This window comes from Bombyx mandarina, chromosome 01 (assembly GCF_030267445.1).
Source record: "Bombyx mandarina strain Sakado chromosome 01, ASM3026744v2".
NCBI lineage: Eukaryota > Metazoa > Arthropoda > Insecta > Lepidoptera > Bombycidae > Bombyx > Bombyx mandarina.
In genome coordinates, this window is record NC_143208.1 from 4,883,994 (window position 1) to 4,902,766 (window position 18,773).

The 18,773-nt window shown below is 38.8% G+C and overlaps 2 protein-coding genes across 7 annotated transcripts; one reads left to right on the forward strand and one right to left on the reverse strand.

Moving 5' to 3' along the window:
- The first annotated feature begins 1,219 nt into the window (after positions 1-1,219).
- Positions 1,220-14,459, forward strand: Cypl (peptidyl-prolyl cis-trans isomerase-like 1 Cypl). Of its 6 annotated transcripts, none has more exons than XM_089727726.1 (3): positions 1,232-1,466; positions 11,255-11,484; positions 13,271-14,459. In XM_089727726.1, exon 3 carries the CDS (start codon positions 13,272-13,274, stop codon positions 13,713-13,715), a length of 444 nt encoding a protein of 147 aa, XP_089583852.1. In that variant the 5' UTR covers positions 1,232-1,466; positions 11,255-11,484; position 13,271; the 3' UTR covers positions 13,716-14,459. The 6 variants fall into 6 exon arrangements, with proteins under 6 accessions (XP_089583861.1, XP_028035221.1, XP_089583852.1 ...); XM_089727723.1 differs by having other exon boundaries at positions 11,289-11,484; XM_089727729.1 differs by lacking the exon at positions 1,232-1,466 and adding an exon at positions 11,054-11,196 and having other exon boundaries at positions 11,289-11,484.
- Positions 7,941-9,522, reverse strand: LOC149503465 (uncharacterized). The gene has a single exon (XM_089727714.1). It carries the CDS (start codon positions 9,360-9,362, stop codon positions 7,941-7,943), a length of 1,422 nt encoding a protein of 473 aa, XP_089583840.1. The 5' UTR covers positions 9,363-9,522.
- Positions 14,460-18,773: the final 4,314 nt, after the last annotated feature.

Consider the following 18,773-nt stretch of genomic DNA (forward strand, 5'->3'; position numbering starts at 1 on the left):
TGTAATCGCATTTAGTTACTTCATGATTTTTTACTTTAAAATAAAAAGTATTAATTTCGGTCACCTTTATTTAATGTGCCAGATATTTATAAATAGCCCGACATGTTTCAGGGATAATTTTTATCATCAGGGGTTGGTATATTGAAGAACTAAATTTTAAATCTTGATACGAATTTCCTGTTGCAAGAAATCTTAATGTTACAACCAATCTTTATAGTAGGATTAGATATGTATGGGTTATATAATAGATATATAATAGACGCAGAGTCCTCCTCCAGTCAATTCCTCGAGTTCAGTCATCTGTTCTGGTGAAACTATAGGGTTCTAGGTTAACAAAAATACCTCCATCCAAACAAATGAATAACATAAAGTAATAATAAAAAAGTCGATTATGGATTCTCTAATGCCTTCATTTAGATACTCGCCGACTACATATAGATAGGCAGTAGGCACAAATAGGAGTATATGAAGGAGTATGTGAACAACTTAGATAGCCCCGCGTGGTGCCGATCCTTTAGCGCTAAGCATTATTAATGGTCTTTATTTCTGTGCTGTGTTACTTTATTTCATCCAATGCTTATGTTTTCCTATTTCACCTCTTTTAATTCCATTTAATTTCTGTTGATTTCGTTATTGCAGTTTTTATCCATGTAACATCCATTCTATGGGAAGTCGTCGTGGCCTAACGAATAAGACGTCCGGTGCATTCGTGTTGAGCGATGCACCGGTGTTCGAATCTCAGGCGGGTACCAATTTTTCTAATGAAATACGTACTCAACAAATGTTCACGATTGATTTCCACGGTGATGGAATAACATCGTGTATTAAAAATGAAACCCGCAAAATTATAATTTGCGTAATTGCTGGTGGTAGGACCTCTTGTGAGTCCGCGCGGGTGGGTACCACCACCCTGCCTATTTCTGCCGCGAAGCAGTAATGCGTTTCGGCTTGAAGGGTGGGGCAGACGTTGTAACTATACGTGAGACCTTAGAACTTATATCTCAAGGTGGGTGGCGCATTTACGTTGTGGATGTCTATGGACTCCAGTAACCACTTAACACCAGGTGGGCTGTGAGCTCGTCCACCCATCTAAGCAATAAAAAAATTTTACTTAATTTCAGCCATTGTTACATAAGATTTGGCTGAATGAGCTATGGCTCTTTTGCTTATCCAATGGATGAAATAAATCAACTAACCTTCTGAAATGTAAAACGATAGGTAGTCTGTAACACATTCTGTATTATCCATGGTTCAAGTAATCAAACAACTCTCAAATAAGTTTAAAGTTTAAAATCTATGCAAAAAAAATTTGAGTGTACGCTATTTAATATCTATGTAGGTTTTTAGTTTATTGAGTAAATTGAGTTATCTACTGTACAAGATAAAAATAAGAACATGCTAGGTTATTCGAATGCCGGTATACCGGATAAATCATGGCAACCACCCGTTGTTGTAATTGAAACGACGTAAGTCATTCAAAACTTTAACATTAACTAATACCATTTATCCAACATTTGTAATAGATATCATAAATATGTAATATCCGCCTTTAAGATTGCAATCTTATAAATCACGAATGAAACAAAACCCATTCTGAATTCTAATTGTAACCAAAAAAAGTATACATAATAACTCGTTCTATTTCACACTTTTCATGTTTCTGTATGAACGGAACTATTAATCAGCCAAACTATATCCCATCAAACGGAACAAATAATAACACTGCTTTACAAAAAAAAAGTTTTTCTGTTACCCAAAGATAATTCATATTGGGTGTGTTTTCTACCGACCCCCTTACTACAAAAATATATGTCTCATAATTGTATCACGTCAAGTTTTTTATATAACCACATTCACCAGAATTCACCTAAGTAAGCTACCTTGTTAGCCATGTCTGAGTTTATAGATTGTTTTTATTGCGTATAAGTGTTATTCCAACATTTTTATTTGCTTTAAAATATCATCAAGGCAGTGTAAATTAAACCCAAATAACTTTTGCTATGTTTGTGGTCAAATTATTTTGTCAAAAAAGAAGAGACCACTCACTGAATCACGTAAAACGAGCTTAGCTCCATTATTTTCAAATCGGTAACAAACCTTGATAAAAAATGGGTTCCTGGTGTAGTGTGCGAAAATTGCAGAAGTATATTATTGAACTGGGCTACAGGAAAAAGAAAACATTTACGAATCGGCATCCCAATGAAATGGAGAGAACCAACAAATCATACTACTGACCATTACTTCTGCCTAACTGAAACTACAGGTTTTAACAACAAAAACCGAAAGCACATGCAATTTCCTGACGTTGCACCAGTCACAAAACCTGTGCTACATTCTGAAAAAGTTCTTAATCCATCATTACCAAGCTTACAGCTATTACATCAAACTGGAATTAATGAAAAACTTTATCAAAGCACTTGACAAAGCTGGACAAGCTTTAAAGTATTTAAAAACCATTTTACCTAGTTTATTTGATGCAAAACTCAAAGAAGGAATCTTTGTGGGTCCCCAAATAAGAAAAATATTAAAGGATGAAAATTTTGATGGTAACTTATACAATGTCGAAAAAGATGCTTGGTATTCATTTAAAGCATTAGTGAAAAAGTTCTTAGGAAACAATAAATCTGAATAGGAAACAATTAAGCAGATATTATTTCCAATTTACTGAGAAATTACCAAAGAACGGGAGTGAATATTTCATTAAAAATTTATTTATTACATTATCATCTGGACTTTTTTCCTGAGAACCTGGGAAGCGTGAGTGATGAGCATGGCGAACGTTTTCACCAGGATTTAAAGTTTTTCGAGGAAAGATACCAAGGATTTTGGGATAAAAATATGTTAGTGAATTACTGTTAGTCTATAATAAGGGAAACTGATATGAATCAGTATAAAAGAAGAAGTAAAACGACCCATTTTTTATTTGTTTTTGAGATAAATGTATGAAAATGATAAAAAATAAATATAATCAATATTTATAAAATTGGACATCCAAATTTTTTTCCAGCTTCAGTTTTTAAGTAAGGGTTTATAACTCTACCGATACATATCAATTTCATCTCTGGGTAAAAAACCTTGTAAAGTAGTGTAATCAGATGGTGGGTGGGGCAAGTCGTGCTGTTAGCCTTTCCAGGCAGGTTTTGGCAACATGAGACAGCATTGTCATGCAAGAGAATTATTATTTTATCATACCTTTGAAGGTATCGTGATAATTTTTACTTGTATAGTGCTCGCCTTAATTGCATTGAGTTCAATACTGTTCCCTAGTGAATATGTTGTTTGGATCCAACAGCTCATAATCAACAACACCGACTTAGTTCCACTGAATGCACAAAATAACGTTTGCACTATGAATATTCAGCTGACCCGAGAATGTAGATGTGTGACTGGACAGTCCCCAAGATACGTTTCTCTTTGGGTTGCTGTATTGAATCCACTTTACATCACCTATCATGATGTGATGAAGAAAACTCTTACTTTTACACCATTGGATCCTTTATTCACGGAAAAGATAATGCTCATTATCTCTTGGTTTCAACTCATAAAGAACCCAAGCTACTTCCTTCTGAATCATTCCCAATGCATGCAATGGTTTGGATATAGCTTTGGCTAGTAATAATGCTGAAGCAAGCTGATCTTGCTTTTGCTACATATCCTCATCGAGCAATGCCTCCAACTCAGTGCCTTTGGAGGCTTTCCTGAATGTGGAAATCACCGTCTTTTTAGCAAGGGAACCAATCGAGACACTTCATTTCATTTTCATTTTTGGAGCCCTTGATCATTTCAGCCACTGTTTTCTTTGAATGAAAAGAGAAGCGACGGCATAATAATAATAATAATTATTATATGAATGATCATGCAACAATAAAATCACTAATGTATCAAAACACTTTCTTTACTGTATTTCTACTAAGCTTGGTTTACAATGTTTTAGATCTCTCAAAATTCGTTTTTTGATAAATATTATATTTCATTTTCTTTTGTAATGGCGGTCCTTTTTGATTTCGCCAAAGTCAAGTTTTATAGTCTGTGGTTTTGATTATGCTCAGCTGATGTCTTTTGGTGAAGTTTGGATTCTTTTTTGTTGGGTGGGCTTCGTGATTGCACAAGGTCACATCAATTTTAATTATTATTATTTTACAAAGTAATCAACTGTTGAATTACTAACCTAAAACAGGACAAACAATATATGTATATATACATATACATACATATATATATATATGTTACAGAAAAGATTGTCAGAAGATTAGTAAGGACAAACAACTTATAGTCTAATGTTATTCTGGTGAACATATTCACATAAAATATTTACAAAAGTTGTATGTACAAGGCTCAACAAAGATTTGAAATTCGTCGGTCTGGGGATAATGTCCGGTAGAACTTCGTAAAGGGAAGGTCTTCTAGGGCAGTTAAAGAAAATGTGTTCTGCTGATCCCTCGTCGAGCCCACACTCACATAGGGAGCTATCCTTGACCCTTATTTTAGCTAGGTGAACCGGGGTACAAGCATGACCTAATCTTAACCTACATATTGTGGACGTGACTCTCTTGTTGGCTTTCCTGTATTTAAAAAACCAAGGCCGAACGAGCAACGAGTCTTGAACATCCGCGTAATGTTTGCCTTTAATGCGCTTCGAAAGGTTCCACGCTTCATTCCAGCGCGATATGAGATCGGCCTTGGCTAGAGACGTTAGATCTTGTGCATAGGTTGTGTAATGAATATCACTACCTATTGTCGTGGCATCCTTAGCACACTGATCAGCACCCTCATTACCCACTATACCGCTATGTCCCGGGATCCAAGCTAGGGTGATTTTTATGCCAGACACGTGACACCGAAAAAGAATTTCTTTAATTTTCAGAACAAAAGGGAGTTTTGACTTGGATCTGAGTTGGTTTGCAAGGATTGCCTGTAGACAGCTTCTAGAGTCGGTGAATATCACCGTGTTGTGTAGCTTATGTGATTCTATATACATCAGGGCTTCAAGGATAGCTAGCGCCTCTCCTGTAAAAACCGAGGCTTGAGGGGGACACTTAAAGTTTAAAATGATTTTGTACTCCGGTATCCAGACAGCGAAGCCTACACAGCCGTCAGCTTTTATTTTTGATGCGTCAGTGAACATAGTATGCCAACCGTTCCATTTACTATTGACGACAGAGTTAAATTTGGCGTTTGCACCGGGGTCATCTTTATTTATTCCGATATTTAGAACAATGTCCGGACGGTATAGAATTGCATTATAAGGTGTGAGGAATAATGGATTTAACCTACATTGATAGACGGGACAGGGGAGGCTGATAAACTTAACAAAACTGGTGAAGAGGCATGGGTGGGACTTATGATTCCAGTAACTGTTGAAATAGATGTGTTCCGAAAGAGTATGTAACTTTGAAATAAGGGGGTGGTTAGAAAGCTGAAAATTTTTGTAAATGAATCTGTCCGATAAGTATTGTCTCCTCAAGTGCAAGGGGGGTTCTGCACATTCAACCTGAAGGGCGTTAATGGGGGAAGACTTCATTGCTCCGATTATGATACGTAGGCACTTTGATTGGATCCTGTCCAAGGAGGTTAAGGCAGACTTATTGCAAGGTTCTAGAATGTGAGTGCCATAATCAAAATGGCTGCGAATCAAGGCGTTATATAACAGTTTTTGAGTGTAGGGGTGTGATCCCCACCATACGCCTGACAGGGAGCGAAGAATATGGATGTTCTTTTCGCACTTTTTGATGATGTGGTTAATGTGTTGGACACCAGTCATACGCGAGTCAAGAACAACTCCGAGAAATTTTACTGAGTTTCGCACTGGGAATATTTTGCCATCAAACGAGACAATGACGTCGGGAATAGATCGCATGCGAGAAAATGTCACTACGCTGCTCTTCTCAACTGAAAGGGATAGACCATGATTACCTAACCAGTCATGGAGATAGTTAATAGCGGAGTTGAGGCGAGCAGAGGCATCCCCTAAGTCCCTGGCTGAGACGTATAGAGCCAAATCATCCGCATATTGTAGTACGTTGCAGAATGAATTTACCGAAAGTTCTAGGTCGTAGGTATACAAGTTGTATAATAGAGGGCTTAAAACTGATCCCTGAGGGAGGCCCTTCCATAGAAGTCTAGGAGGAAGTAAAGAATTTTGGCAAGAAATTAAAATGGCTCTAGATGAAAATAGATTAGATATGAAGTTAACCATCTTCTCTGGGATACTCAGCTGGAGCATTTTTTGCCTGAGTACAGGAAGAAGGACATTATCGTATGCGGATGCAATGTCAAGAAAAACCCCGACCAAGGACTCTCTTTTAGAGAGAGCAATGCGTATATCCGTTGCAAGGCAACCTACGCTATCCATAGTGCTCAATCCCTTCCTAAAGCCAAATTGACTTGCAGGGAGGATGCCTCTACTCTCCACAAACCACTCCAATCTATTTTTAACAAGATGTTCTAAAATTTTGCTCATGGTACATGATAGGGCGATGGGACGGTAGCTACTTGACTCGTTATTAGGTTTTGCTGGCTTGAGGATAGGGACGATTATTTGGGTTTTCCATTCATCTGGAGGGATTCCTAAAGAATAAATATTATTTAATATGTTTAGAAATATTAATTTGGACGTAAAGCTACATTTGACAATGAATGAATAAGGTATTCCATCGATTCCCGGGGACGAGTCCTTAAGAGACTCCAAAACTGCAGTTAGTTCGTCCAGAGAAAAAGGGGCCACAAGAGTATCAGGAGTAGGTGAAAGCGGAGGGGGAAGGGAAGAGGACTCAGCTAAGGTGGGAACGTAAGGGGGAGCAAGTCGACATGAGAATGAATCGATCCAAACCGATGGGTCGTTCGAAGAAGAATTGTGGTCTACAGATACGGATCCGCGAAATCTCCTGACATTATTCCAGACCAAAGAAGGGCGGGAACTGGGAGAAAGAGACTCACAAAACATGTTCCAGCCCAGTCTCTTTCGTTCAGATAGTGTTCTGACTGTCCTTGCAGCTACTTCTTTATAACTTATGTAATTAGCTGGAGACATGTGTAACGCGTACTCCATCTCGGCTTCTTTACGTTGTTTACATAGATCAGAGCAGTCAGAGTCCCACCAGGGAAGTGATGGGATTTTACCCCTAGAAGCGTTTTTAGTAGGAATCGCTGTCTCTGCTGCTGAAAGTAAAGCATTCCTAAAGATGGAGTAAGCAGCATGGGTGTTCTCATGGGGGACTGGGGAAAGATGAACCAAAAGAGCGTCAACAGACTGAGAGAACAGGGTCCAGTCCGCCTTAGACAAATTAAATTTAAGTCGAGGGTTGCGAGGAGGGAGTATATAATTAGAGGAGTCAGGAAAGGACATAAGGATGGGGAAATGATCACTACCATGCGTATTGCACAGCGTAAGCCATGTGAGGCGCGAAGAGGTGGCTGGAGTGCATAGAGAAAGGTCTACAGCGGATTTTGGGTTCTGGCCAGGAAGAACTCTACGTGTGGGGGAGCCGTCATTGAGGATGCAGAGGTTGTGGTCATCAACTAGGTCAAGGAAGGCGGAGGATAGGGAATCATTCTGATAACAACCCCATGAACTGTGGTGGATGTTAAAGTCACCCAATACAGCAACAGGAGGGGGGAGGGCACCAATGATTGAGAATAGATTTGTTAGGATGGACATGTTAGGATCAGGTATATAAACGGATAAAAAAGATATATCTAAGGCTCTAACAGCCACTACATTGAAGCAGTTACTGTCATGTGGAGGGAGGGTGATCTGGGAATATGGGATGGATCTCGAAACTAAAATGCAGCTACCGCATTTTCCGTTGTTCTTATCATCCCGGAGGCACGCAAAACCGGGAACCCTGAAGCGGGAGCCCGGGAGTAGGCGTGACTCCTGGACAGCAAAAATCAAGGGGTTATGCTTATTTATGAGAAAAATCAGTTCAGCTTTTTTTAATCTAATGCTGCGACAATTCCACTGTAGGATTGTTGGGAACATTGTTGAAAATCGAAATCAGCTGAGTCAGTTTTTGATAGACGTTGTTCGGTAGGGCTACATCATTCATTTTCGAAATGATGTTGATGAGGGTGGACAAGAGAAGTTCTAGTAGATTTTCTTGTTGAGGGGGGTTGGGAGATAACAGAGCGCATCCATTGGGGGTGGTGGAGGCTGGAGTATCTACAATACGACAGTGGGCTTCTCTATCGTAGCCTGGGCTTAGAGCAGCAGAATATGGGCGTCGGGCTATATTAACAGTCTTCTTATAAGAAGAGGACTGAGAATTGGGATGGAGTGGCTGAGAGAGATCAGTGTGGATTGTCGGAGGATACGTGGACGGAAATGATTGAGTCATTCGGGCAGTATCTGCAAATGATCTTCTCACCTGTGGGAACCTAGCCGATGCTTCTAAATATGAGATGCTTTCCTGTGACATAACTAATTTGATCGATTTTTGTCGACTGTGCTCTGGGCAGGATGTGTCAGTGGCAGAGTGGGGGCCGGAACAGAACAGGCATAGAGGGGATGACTTCGAGCAGGTAATTCCTTCGTGGGGTTGGGAGCAAATAAAGCAACGAGGGGCTGATCGGCACTGCGTTGAAATATGGCCGAATCGGCAGCACTTGTTGCACTGGATAATGGGAAGGACATAAACTTCAACTGGGAGAGAAGTAAAAAAGCAGAAAATCCGATTTGGAAGTTTTTGACCAGAGAAAGTTAAAACTACAGATTGGGTAGGTATCCAGGTAGGGACATTATTTTCTATTTTCTTCCTATTCAAGCGGCGTGCTTTAATGACTGCACCGCAGCCAGCAGGAACTTCTACCGATTGGACCAGCTCCTCTAAAGTCCATTCTACTGGAACATCACGCACAATTCCCATTCGTGTAACATTATAAGATGGGATGTTCGCTTCAAATTTAGCCGGCTGAAGTGCTGGGTGTTCTAGAAAAGCGTTAGCCGCAGCAGCAGATTTAAATTCCACTGAAACCCTGTTGCGGCCAATGCGTTTCACACCATCCTGTATTACATTTTTTATGCTGTTTCTGAATAGAAAGTGTCCGAATTTGATGGGTTTCAAGGTGGGACCAGCAGACACATCTGTTACCGTCTTATTAACGTGGACTAAAAAAGGGGCAATGTCATCTTCACAGTATCGGGTCTTACGTTCAACAAAATCGGGATGTGTGTACGTGGACTGAATCGACGGCGAAGTTTGTGAAAGATTAGTAATCGTTTTTTTAGGGGGAATGTTTTCCTCAGACTGTGGTGGTCGTTTTCTGGAATTGGGTGGATCTATATCCATCTGAGAAGAAAAGTTTTGTGAGTGGGGCGCACGTGGTCCTTTATAACCTCCCCCGGGATCGTGCGGGTCATCCATGATTCTTACCTTTTAATAATATAACAAACACAATATATTTACACTCACGGCACAACAGATATATACCAACACCAACACGAATCAGTAGCGCAAGTCAACAGCAATTTAAACAAATATTATTAATTAAAACACCGGGAAACTTCGAAGACACTTGTGTTCACACTCGACGTCACCCGAAGAAAAAAAACTAAATATTATAGAATGAGAAACTATGACTTTTTTGTATTAAATATTGCATTGTTTTATATACTGTATGCCACTCTCACAATTGAGATTAATCAAAAGATATCCCAAATGTTCAAATCCATTAAAAAGTTAATTGGAAGAAATTAAGCATACATGCAAATGTTCAAAAAAAACATTACCATTGCAAGAGCAAATAATCTTTTTTTTTTTCGGGCCGAGGTCTGAACCTTCTGCACGGTCCCCGCACCTAAGGGGCGCGCGGGTTATGTGAGACTCAACGATCTGCAGTTGTTGAGAGCAGACCGAGGGCTCAAAGAATTTTAGGGCCCACCCACTAAACGACTCCCCTGCACTCTTACACCGACGTCCGATCTTCGTCTGGGGTCAAAACCCGGCCAGAGTAGGGGGGGTTCCCGCGGTCAACACTACAACCAGACACGCGGCGCCATCCCGAGGACGCCCGACCGACGGGTCGTCGAGGCGACAGTCGACGACCAACGACGTCGGTCTCCGCGGTACAGCGGCCCTACCAGGCCGCCCGGGCGATGCCGCTGCTGTTCCGGCATACCCCGCTGGGCCAGAACCAGCCTGCCGGGTCAGAACGCGATACACCTCCGACCGGGTTGCTCTTCCACAGTATGTTCGGCGACGACAGCGACGACGAAAATGCGGACCGCATCGCAGTCCGCAGTCGCCGACGCGTCGCCCACTCCTCCTGGTGCCAGCGCGCTAGAGTGACTATAGCGTGCGGCGCAGTCTCAACCCCCTTAGGTCGCCCCGTGACCATCACCGGGAGGAGACTGCCTCCTCATAGGGGCCGGAGCTGGACAAACGCCCTCCTCCGACCCCTGGCTCGACGGTGGCGGCACGGCGTCGAGAGGGAGGAAGAGTTCTCCCTCTCCCGTTCCGCCGCCAACTTTTGCGAGATGGTGGACTCGCAGAAGTCGAGCATCGCCAAAGCAAGTAATCTGTGTCAACTTTAGTAGTATTATGATAAAGTGCCGTAGTTGTTGTTGTTCATCATCATCATCATTCTTTCCTATTACCCTCTGCTGGGGTGTAGGGCTCGAATCAAATTTTTCCATTTATATCGGTCTTGGGCAGTCTGTTCTAGCTCCTCCCACGTCATGCCCAAGAACCCTAGCTCCTGTTCCACCGAGCGACGCCAAGTTGTTCTGGGGCGGCCTCTCTTCCTTTTGCCAGACACTTTCAGGTCAGTGCTCTCTGATAGGTGGGTATCGGGCTTTCTCAAAGTGTGACCAATCCAATGCCACTTCCGCGTAAGGATCTCCTTCTCCATTGGTGTCTGCTTAGTGATCCTCCACAGCTCTTTGTTAGTGATCTTCTCAGGCCAAAAGATTTTCAAAATCTGACGCAGGAACCTATTCACAAACACTTGAAGTTTTTTGATCAAGTCCTTGCGAATAAACCAAGTTTCGCTCCCGTACAGCAATACAGACTTTACATTTGAGTTGAAGATCCTCACCTTTGTTCGTCTTGTTAAGGTTGAGGAACTTCACACTGGCCTAAGTTGACTAAACGGTCTGCCTCGGTGCCTCCCCTATCGTCCACAATGCTGCCCAAGTAACAGAAGCTTCCCACCTGCTCGATGTGCCTCCCTTTGATCGACATAGGAGCCGAATCGGTGGTATTTATGCGCATTTCTTTTGTTTTTGAGAAATTAATACGCAGCCCTACCTTTTCAGCTTCATCTACTAGATCATCTGCTTTGTTTTGTAGCTGCTGCCGATTGGTTGCTAGTAGGCAAATGTCATCAGCAAAGTCGATGTCCTCTAGGTCTTCATTCGCGGTCCAAGGCAGTCCTTGTCGGCATTTACAGGTGACTCTGTGCATCACATCATCAAGCACCACTATAAACAGCAGGGGAGACAGCAAGCAACCTTGCTTGACGCCTGCGGTGACCACGATATTATCCGTGAGTTTTCCCCTGTGGAGCACTCTACACGACGATCCATAGTAAAGCGCTTTTATGACATTTATGAGCTTGTCGGGCACGCCTTTTTTCTTCAAAACAGTCCAAATGCTGGACCAACTGACACTGTCAAAGGCCTTTTCGAAGTCGATAAACAATGTGAAAACTTCACGCTGCATCTCTTGACATTGTTGTTGTTGTTACACTGCATAAAATATTGTCGTTCAAGTACCTTCATTTTCTGTTCCTCCTTTATGATGAGGTTAATACTAGGTGTATCCATTGCAAAGCACTAATATTTACTAAACAATTTTACAATAACTTAAGTAAAGTTATTTAAATGTTTTATTAATTCAGGTCAGATATTATTATACACATTTGGTAAAGTTCAAATGGCAGTGATCTATATCATTATGCAAGACAACAGTTTAATACCTTTTGTCCACACTGTACATCTCTGGTATTTTGCTGTGATTATACTTGGTTCGAATTAAATTCTCTTTTTGTTCCTTATTTCCGTATTTATCCACATATGGGTAGTAAATTTCAAGTGCTTATCAGGGCTATTTGAGATTTCGATATTTTACTGATTGCCTGATTGGAGTGAACAAATATAGATTAATTATTTCTGATACTGAACAATAAGATAATCGTGTATGTACTAAGTACTGTAGGTAACAGTGAAACAATAAAAAAAAGAATATCAAAGGAGAAGGAAAAGATGTTTAGTAGTGTTTAGTTGTTGGATTTGAAAGATTTTTTATCTAGTCTCTATCGTCGGGGCCCTCGGTCTGTGGAGGCACCGGGGCTTCGCCCCGGTTGCACTCCCCTATATCCGGCCCTGGTGATTAATTCCAATCAATAGGCACATCCAAAACTCTTAAAGGTTATTGAGCTTTCTTTGTTTAACTTTGTAGAGTATTTTCTTATTTTATTGGTATTAATTTAACAAACTATGGTGGTTGATGAGACCATTTTATATATTAATCTGTTCGCTAAATCACGAATGTAATATCACTTAAGCACCAACAAAAAATAACCATATATATAGATGATAAACAGAACAGTACAATATAACCTTGATAGAAATAGAGAATCAAAATTATTGACACTCATAGTAAAATTTAGAGGAGACTGTATAGCAGCAAACTTAATGTGGGACACTCCTTAATTTCGCAGTGCAATGACCTTCAAAGGGTGTCGATTGGGAAAGACCAATGTCCAGCAGTGGAAGTCTATGGGCTGATGATGATGATTAATAAAATATTAAAAATAGCACGGTCACAATATTAACCAGTAAATTACCGAGAACAAAATATGTTTCACATTAGAATTGGCATCTGACTGCTGGCCCTTTTTAAATATTCCTAATGACATGTTACAGAAGTAGGTCAAGTTTTATGCATCCTGTTAGTTTTGCAACTTTGTTTTCTCTCATTATATAAAAATACGCATTTGATTTTCTACTGAATATTCGCCCTTGTGGCAAAGCCGATATTGGCAATCATAATCGAGTCTATTGGCTTAGGTAATAATATAACAGGCTTGGTGCAGATTTTGTAAGATCGCATCGAGACTGAGCACATCTACCCAAACTAACAAATCAATAAAATATGAAAGGCGCAATAAAGTCACAATTTCCTACATACTTATAAATTTTATGGCAAATACCAGTTTTCTTTTTTTAACAATTATAATAATATATCCATGACCAACACTCATTTAGTAAAAACATTTATTGAAAGAATATAAAAGTGACAATTTATAAAATATAAGTTATCAATTTCAGAATGGGAAAAATTATGCTGGAAATGTATTGGAAACATGCACCTTTGACATGCAGAAATTTTATGGAATTGGTACGTCGAGGCTACTACAACAACACTAAATTTCATCGAGTTATTCGAGATTTCATGATTCAAGGTGGTGATCCAACTGGAACAGGAAAAGGAGGACAATCAATATATGGACCACACTTTAAAGATGAAATAACATCAGATTTAAAACATGCTGGTGCAGGTATATTGTCTATGGCTAACGCTGGTCCTAATACAAACGCATCACAGTTTTTTATAACATTGGCTCCAACACAATGGCTTGATGGTAAACATACAATTTTTGGCAGAGTGCAAAACGGAATGACTGTTGTCAAGAGAATTGGGTTAGTAGAGTGTGATAAAAATGATTGCCCCGTAGACGATGTTCGAATAGAAAGAGCCTACATTCCGAAATAGTTTCCTTATATTCTTAAGAGCATAATAATATAGTTTTTAACCCTAAATATCAATATGAAGGAGATACTTCCAGAAGAAATAAAAAATTAAACTAAAATTTGCCTTTTTTTGTTTGATTAAAGATATTTTATATGTTAGGTACCTACCATGAAGCCATTAAATTGTATCAATCCTCATTACATAACTACTAGTAAAATGCCAGGTTATACAATAAATAATATAAAGCGTGAAGGGCCACTGGGAAGTAAAATCAAGAACACATGTGAAACTGCAGCATTGCAACAAACTTAACAGATTCTGGAAGTAATTGTAATGGCATTTCCCCCTTCCATAGGGGATGGATTTGTTTTTACGTATGTTATGCTCTTATACTGCTCGAATATCTATTATATATTAAGTATATGATCAATACAACAAAACATTTACTGCGAAATTAAGAGCATGGATCATGCCTTTACTGATTAGAGATTATAACAAAAAAAATAATTAAAGGAATGCAATATCGTAGTTTTTATTTAACTTTGTTATTTAACTTTCTTGTTATGTCTGGAAGCATTCAGAATGAAAGGGGGGCAAAATTAGGAATTGATTGTAGCCTTTGCCATTTTTAAAGATAAAAGGTTGGCAAAATGTTTCTTTCCTGTAAAATATTTCATCTTTCACTGTATTAAGTATATTATGCCTTTTACTGTTTTGTATTTTTGATGCTTGTAATTTTAATATAAATAAATCTATTGGCTTCAATATCATATAAATTTAATTTTACACACACTTGTATTCATCGAAATTTGTACATACATGAGTATGCATATAGCATACTTACTTTCAAAAGAAAAGTTCTTCGGTACTTATTGTTCGATTCTGTTTTCATATCTTATCATCATGAAGTCATGCATGCTCTTAATGAGAGGCCTCTAACCAGGAACTTAAGTTGGAATAACAATATATTTATACCCATCCTTTCCCTATCATTGCATTATGTTACATATAAAAATATAAACTGTATAAGTCCCCGGCACGTAACTTGGCAAGAGTCGCTAGATGCGCAGAAGCATAGACCTATATAGTAGGGACACGACATATTGTTCTATACGTACAATTGCTTAAATAAATAGCACCCATTTTGAAGGCACACACATAAACATATATCTATCTCGTTCTTACTCAGCACTTTAACTCGCAGGAAAACAATATAACAGTATTTCAGTGCGTACATAAAATGAAACATGAATATACGTAAATGTCTCCGTCTCCGTCTAATGAGGCCGAAAATCCGCCATGTTTAGCGCGCCAAATGTCATTGTCACGTCAGTTCGGCCGTCTGTTTTGGGTTGTACATTATTTATTGACTTTGATATCGATTTAATATGATTGCTTATATAAAATTTCTAACTTTATCATGCTTAAAACATACAAAAATAATAATTAAAACATATTTTATAGGATCTCAAGAAAGTCGTCGGAACTATTTAAATAAAATAGTTTTATTCCGCAGTGAGTAAAACACTATTGTAAATTCGTTAAATATTTATTAATTAAGTGATTTTAGAGAGGAAGTCAAAAGGAATGACGTTTGTAATTTTATTAACGAATAAATGTTCTGTAGGTGTTTTTTTAATCAGGCGGTCCCTTGATAAGTTTAAAATTTGAATCACTCTCAAGTGAGAGTGATTCAAATGGTGCGGCGCACTTTCCTTGAGGTGCGCTGCGGTAGTGTGTTACGGAGTCAGCAAAACAATTAAAATAGATTGTAATAGTCAGTGTAGCAAATTTAAAAAATGGTCATATCGTTTACTTGGCAAATTTGAAGCACGAACTCGTCTTAGATTTCACATAATATCTAAATCACATCATCTTTGCACATAAAAATATACTTACTTCATATTAAAGTATAAAGTCTACAAATATATTCATACTCAACAATATTTAAAATAAAATGAGCCAAGAACGTTTATCGATAAAACCTACTAACATTAAAATCTTCTGGGCAGCACTAAAACCGCCATGTTTTGTGGCCAGATGACGTCACAGTGGCACGAATTTTTTGTTGACGTTTCATTTCCATAGGTTTCCTACTTCAGTGCGCAGAAGTCGTTTTTTAGGTCTCTTTGGTTGTCAAGCGGGACGCCGGGAAAGACGTAGCACCGTTCCGAGCGCGCGATTGGTGAGTCAGTCGACCCTCCACTCCCGCACCGTGTCCACGTTCCGTTCGCTCCCGGTTACACATGCGCCTATAATAGCCGGCAAACTTCTTGAGCATTTGTCGACGTAGTGGGGGTAAGTTTGCGCATGGTACACTCACGTGCAAAAACATTATTTACTCTGCGTCATAATGCTATTAAATTATTAAAATCAACATATTATGTATTTATTTATATATTTATTAGAACATCAACAAAAAATATAGGTTAATAATTGTAATAATTTAATCTTGGGGTAAACTAGATATTCCTTCTATTAAGTCAAAACTAGAGCTATTGCCAGGTCTTCGTTCAGTTGAAGCGAAGCTGGTATTTGTAATTTTTTTTTCGTTATCATAATCTTGACCATCATCATCATCACTGTTTTCATCACCCGAGTCGCTATCATCGTGATGAGTCGACATAGGGCTCATCGGTGTAGTTTACAACTCGGTCGATTCGGTCTTCTTTTTTGTCTATAATTAATTATTTTTTGAAGATATTCGATTCGTAGTAATCGAATGTTACTTTTTTCAATTACCAGCTTCCGATTACTTTCTGTTTTTTTTTCCATCTGAAGCCTAACTCTTTCATAATTCGTCGTAAGCTTCATTCCGAGCCATTAAAATTTATATCTTCTTTAAATTTTTCGAAGCCTTTCTACGATACGGAGTTTCGCTGCTTGTTATGTAGTTATTATGATTACATCTTTTTATTACAGATTGAACGAAACTATCCATTCTGGTAACTTTCTTCTTCCCTGATCTTTTCTTACCCGGAGTCCGAAACACGGCGAGAGCCTTTAGCTTCGTTAATAATGCACCTAACAGTACTCACTGATGTTTTTCTTGCTTCCGAAGTCTGTTTTACTTTTTCCATATCATTCTTCCCCTGTTTTATAATGAAGCAATATACGTCGTACACAATTTTTCTACCCTTTCTTTTGAATACTACACCAGTTTGTCGCGGCATAGTTTATTTTTTATAAAAAATCAACAAACACTCAACATATAGCAATGGCAACAAAGTCAACAAGCAATTATAACAAATAACGTAACAATTAATAACGACAGAATTTTTACTGTACGCAAGCGTACTTTTGGGAGCAAGCGGAAAGAGGGCGCGGTGCGGGACGCAAGGTTCGACTGATCTACCAATAACGCGCTCGATACGATTTCCCCTGCCGTCGCGCCTCACCCTCACCACCAAAGTGATCTAAAATTCGGTTCTGCGCAGTCAAGGTCATTTGCTCAAGAAGTTTGCCGGTTACTATACTAAAGTTGTAGGAACCCTTTGTTTATATTGAGTTTTTGTTACGAGTTGTTATTATTGTTTTAAATTTAGTTTTTGTTACGAGTGTTATTGTTTTAAATTTGTTTGCAATGTCAGGACCAAATACCAATGACCATATAGTCGATTCAGTCACTGAGCGTTTTATTATTTACGCCAGTGACGACAGCCACTTTTCGTTATGTCGAAGATGAGGAGCCAACTCCTTCCACCAGCTCAGGTGCTACCATAAATTTAATCCACTATTAGAAAATGATAGTGACGACGGCGACACATAATTTTTAATATTAAGTATATTTTTTTAAATAAACTTCTTAACTTTTAATTGTATTTGATTTATAACACCTAATACACTTCACGAATTGCTCTCTTTTCTTTAACTTTCTTCTAAACACAAATGCTTGAAAATAAATTATGGCAAATAAAATATTTAATAAAATTAAATTAAATTATATGCGGGCAATAAAAGTAACCATTTTTTTGTTGCAATGTGCACTATGCGCGACATTACCCCCCCTACATCAAAACCTTGCCAACTTACTTGCCGCTTACTATACAAGTGCGAGAAAAGTTGCGCCCTGCGGGTTCCCGTTGCTGCAATCTTAGCTCTTTATACACAAAGCTATGCAAACCTCCAGTAGGTATAATAATATGTTAAATCTTATATTTGGTAAAATTGTAGCCATTTACTAAAACTACTTACCTACGATTTGAAACAAATTCAGAAATTGTGTTCTGGAATCTAGATTTTATCAGTTTTGTGTAAAAACTTTACTTTGATATATAGTACTTTTAGATACTAAAATATCAATAGCTTCTATTGTTTTTGCCAATCCACTGCTAGTAACCTCAAGAGGTTATACTAGATTCACTGAATATCTAGACAAGCTCACGGGGCTCAACTTGTGAGACATAGCTAATATCTGCCCTAGGAAGAGCAGTGCCTCACTAAATCTATCACTCTGGAACGGAATCACGACTCACTGAGAAGGTCCGGTGAGAAACTATAGATGGGTCTATGGGTTAGGTTACACGTCAGACTTCGAGTGTGACGAGAACGGTTACTGGAACTTGGGGTGCCTCAAAGCGCCGAGAGTGGATTGGGAGAATCCGATAAAACATGTATAGGGCGACAGCGGCCGTGAAATGCCTCGTCGCCGCGTCGTTTGTGTCGGTAATGTTGATATCATCGATCTACAATCGATGGTTGGTATACAATAGGAGGCGGCCACAATAAGAGGGTTATCGTGTCGCGCATAATACAAAAATATTTAACCAAGAAAATATTGTTTTTCAGCACATCACTCTCGAAGCTCCCGCCCAGTATAAAAATTTTTCAAACTTATAGAACAGTTTTGATTTTGTATAACTTACATTAGTTTATTATTACTCTCTCAGTACTAACATTAGTAATCAGAATCATAAGATAATAAAAGGGCAGTTGGCGATTTCGAGTGGAAATAAAAAATTTAAAATAGAAATGCGAATTTTCTCATTTTTTTAATTTAATTTTTTTTACACAGGATAGTGTTTTTTTATTAAAGTGTGTTTTAATTGTTATCAAGATTTTGCACACCAACTATTTTTA

Coding starts and splice junctions, on each gene's coding strand:
- Cypl (XM_028179420.2), top strand. CDS start 1,396: ATGCTAGGTTATTCGAATGCCGGTATACCGGATAAATCATGGCAACCA. Junction 1,467..13,270: donor GTTGTTGTAATTGAAACGAC/GTAAGTCATTCA, acceptor TATCAATTTCAG/AATGGGAAAAATTATGCTGG.
- LOC149503465 (XM_089727714.1), bottom strand. CDS start 9,362: ATGGATGACCCGCACGATCCCGGGGGAGGTTATAAAGGACCACGTGCG.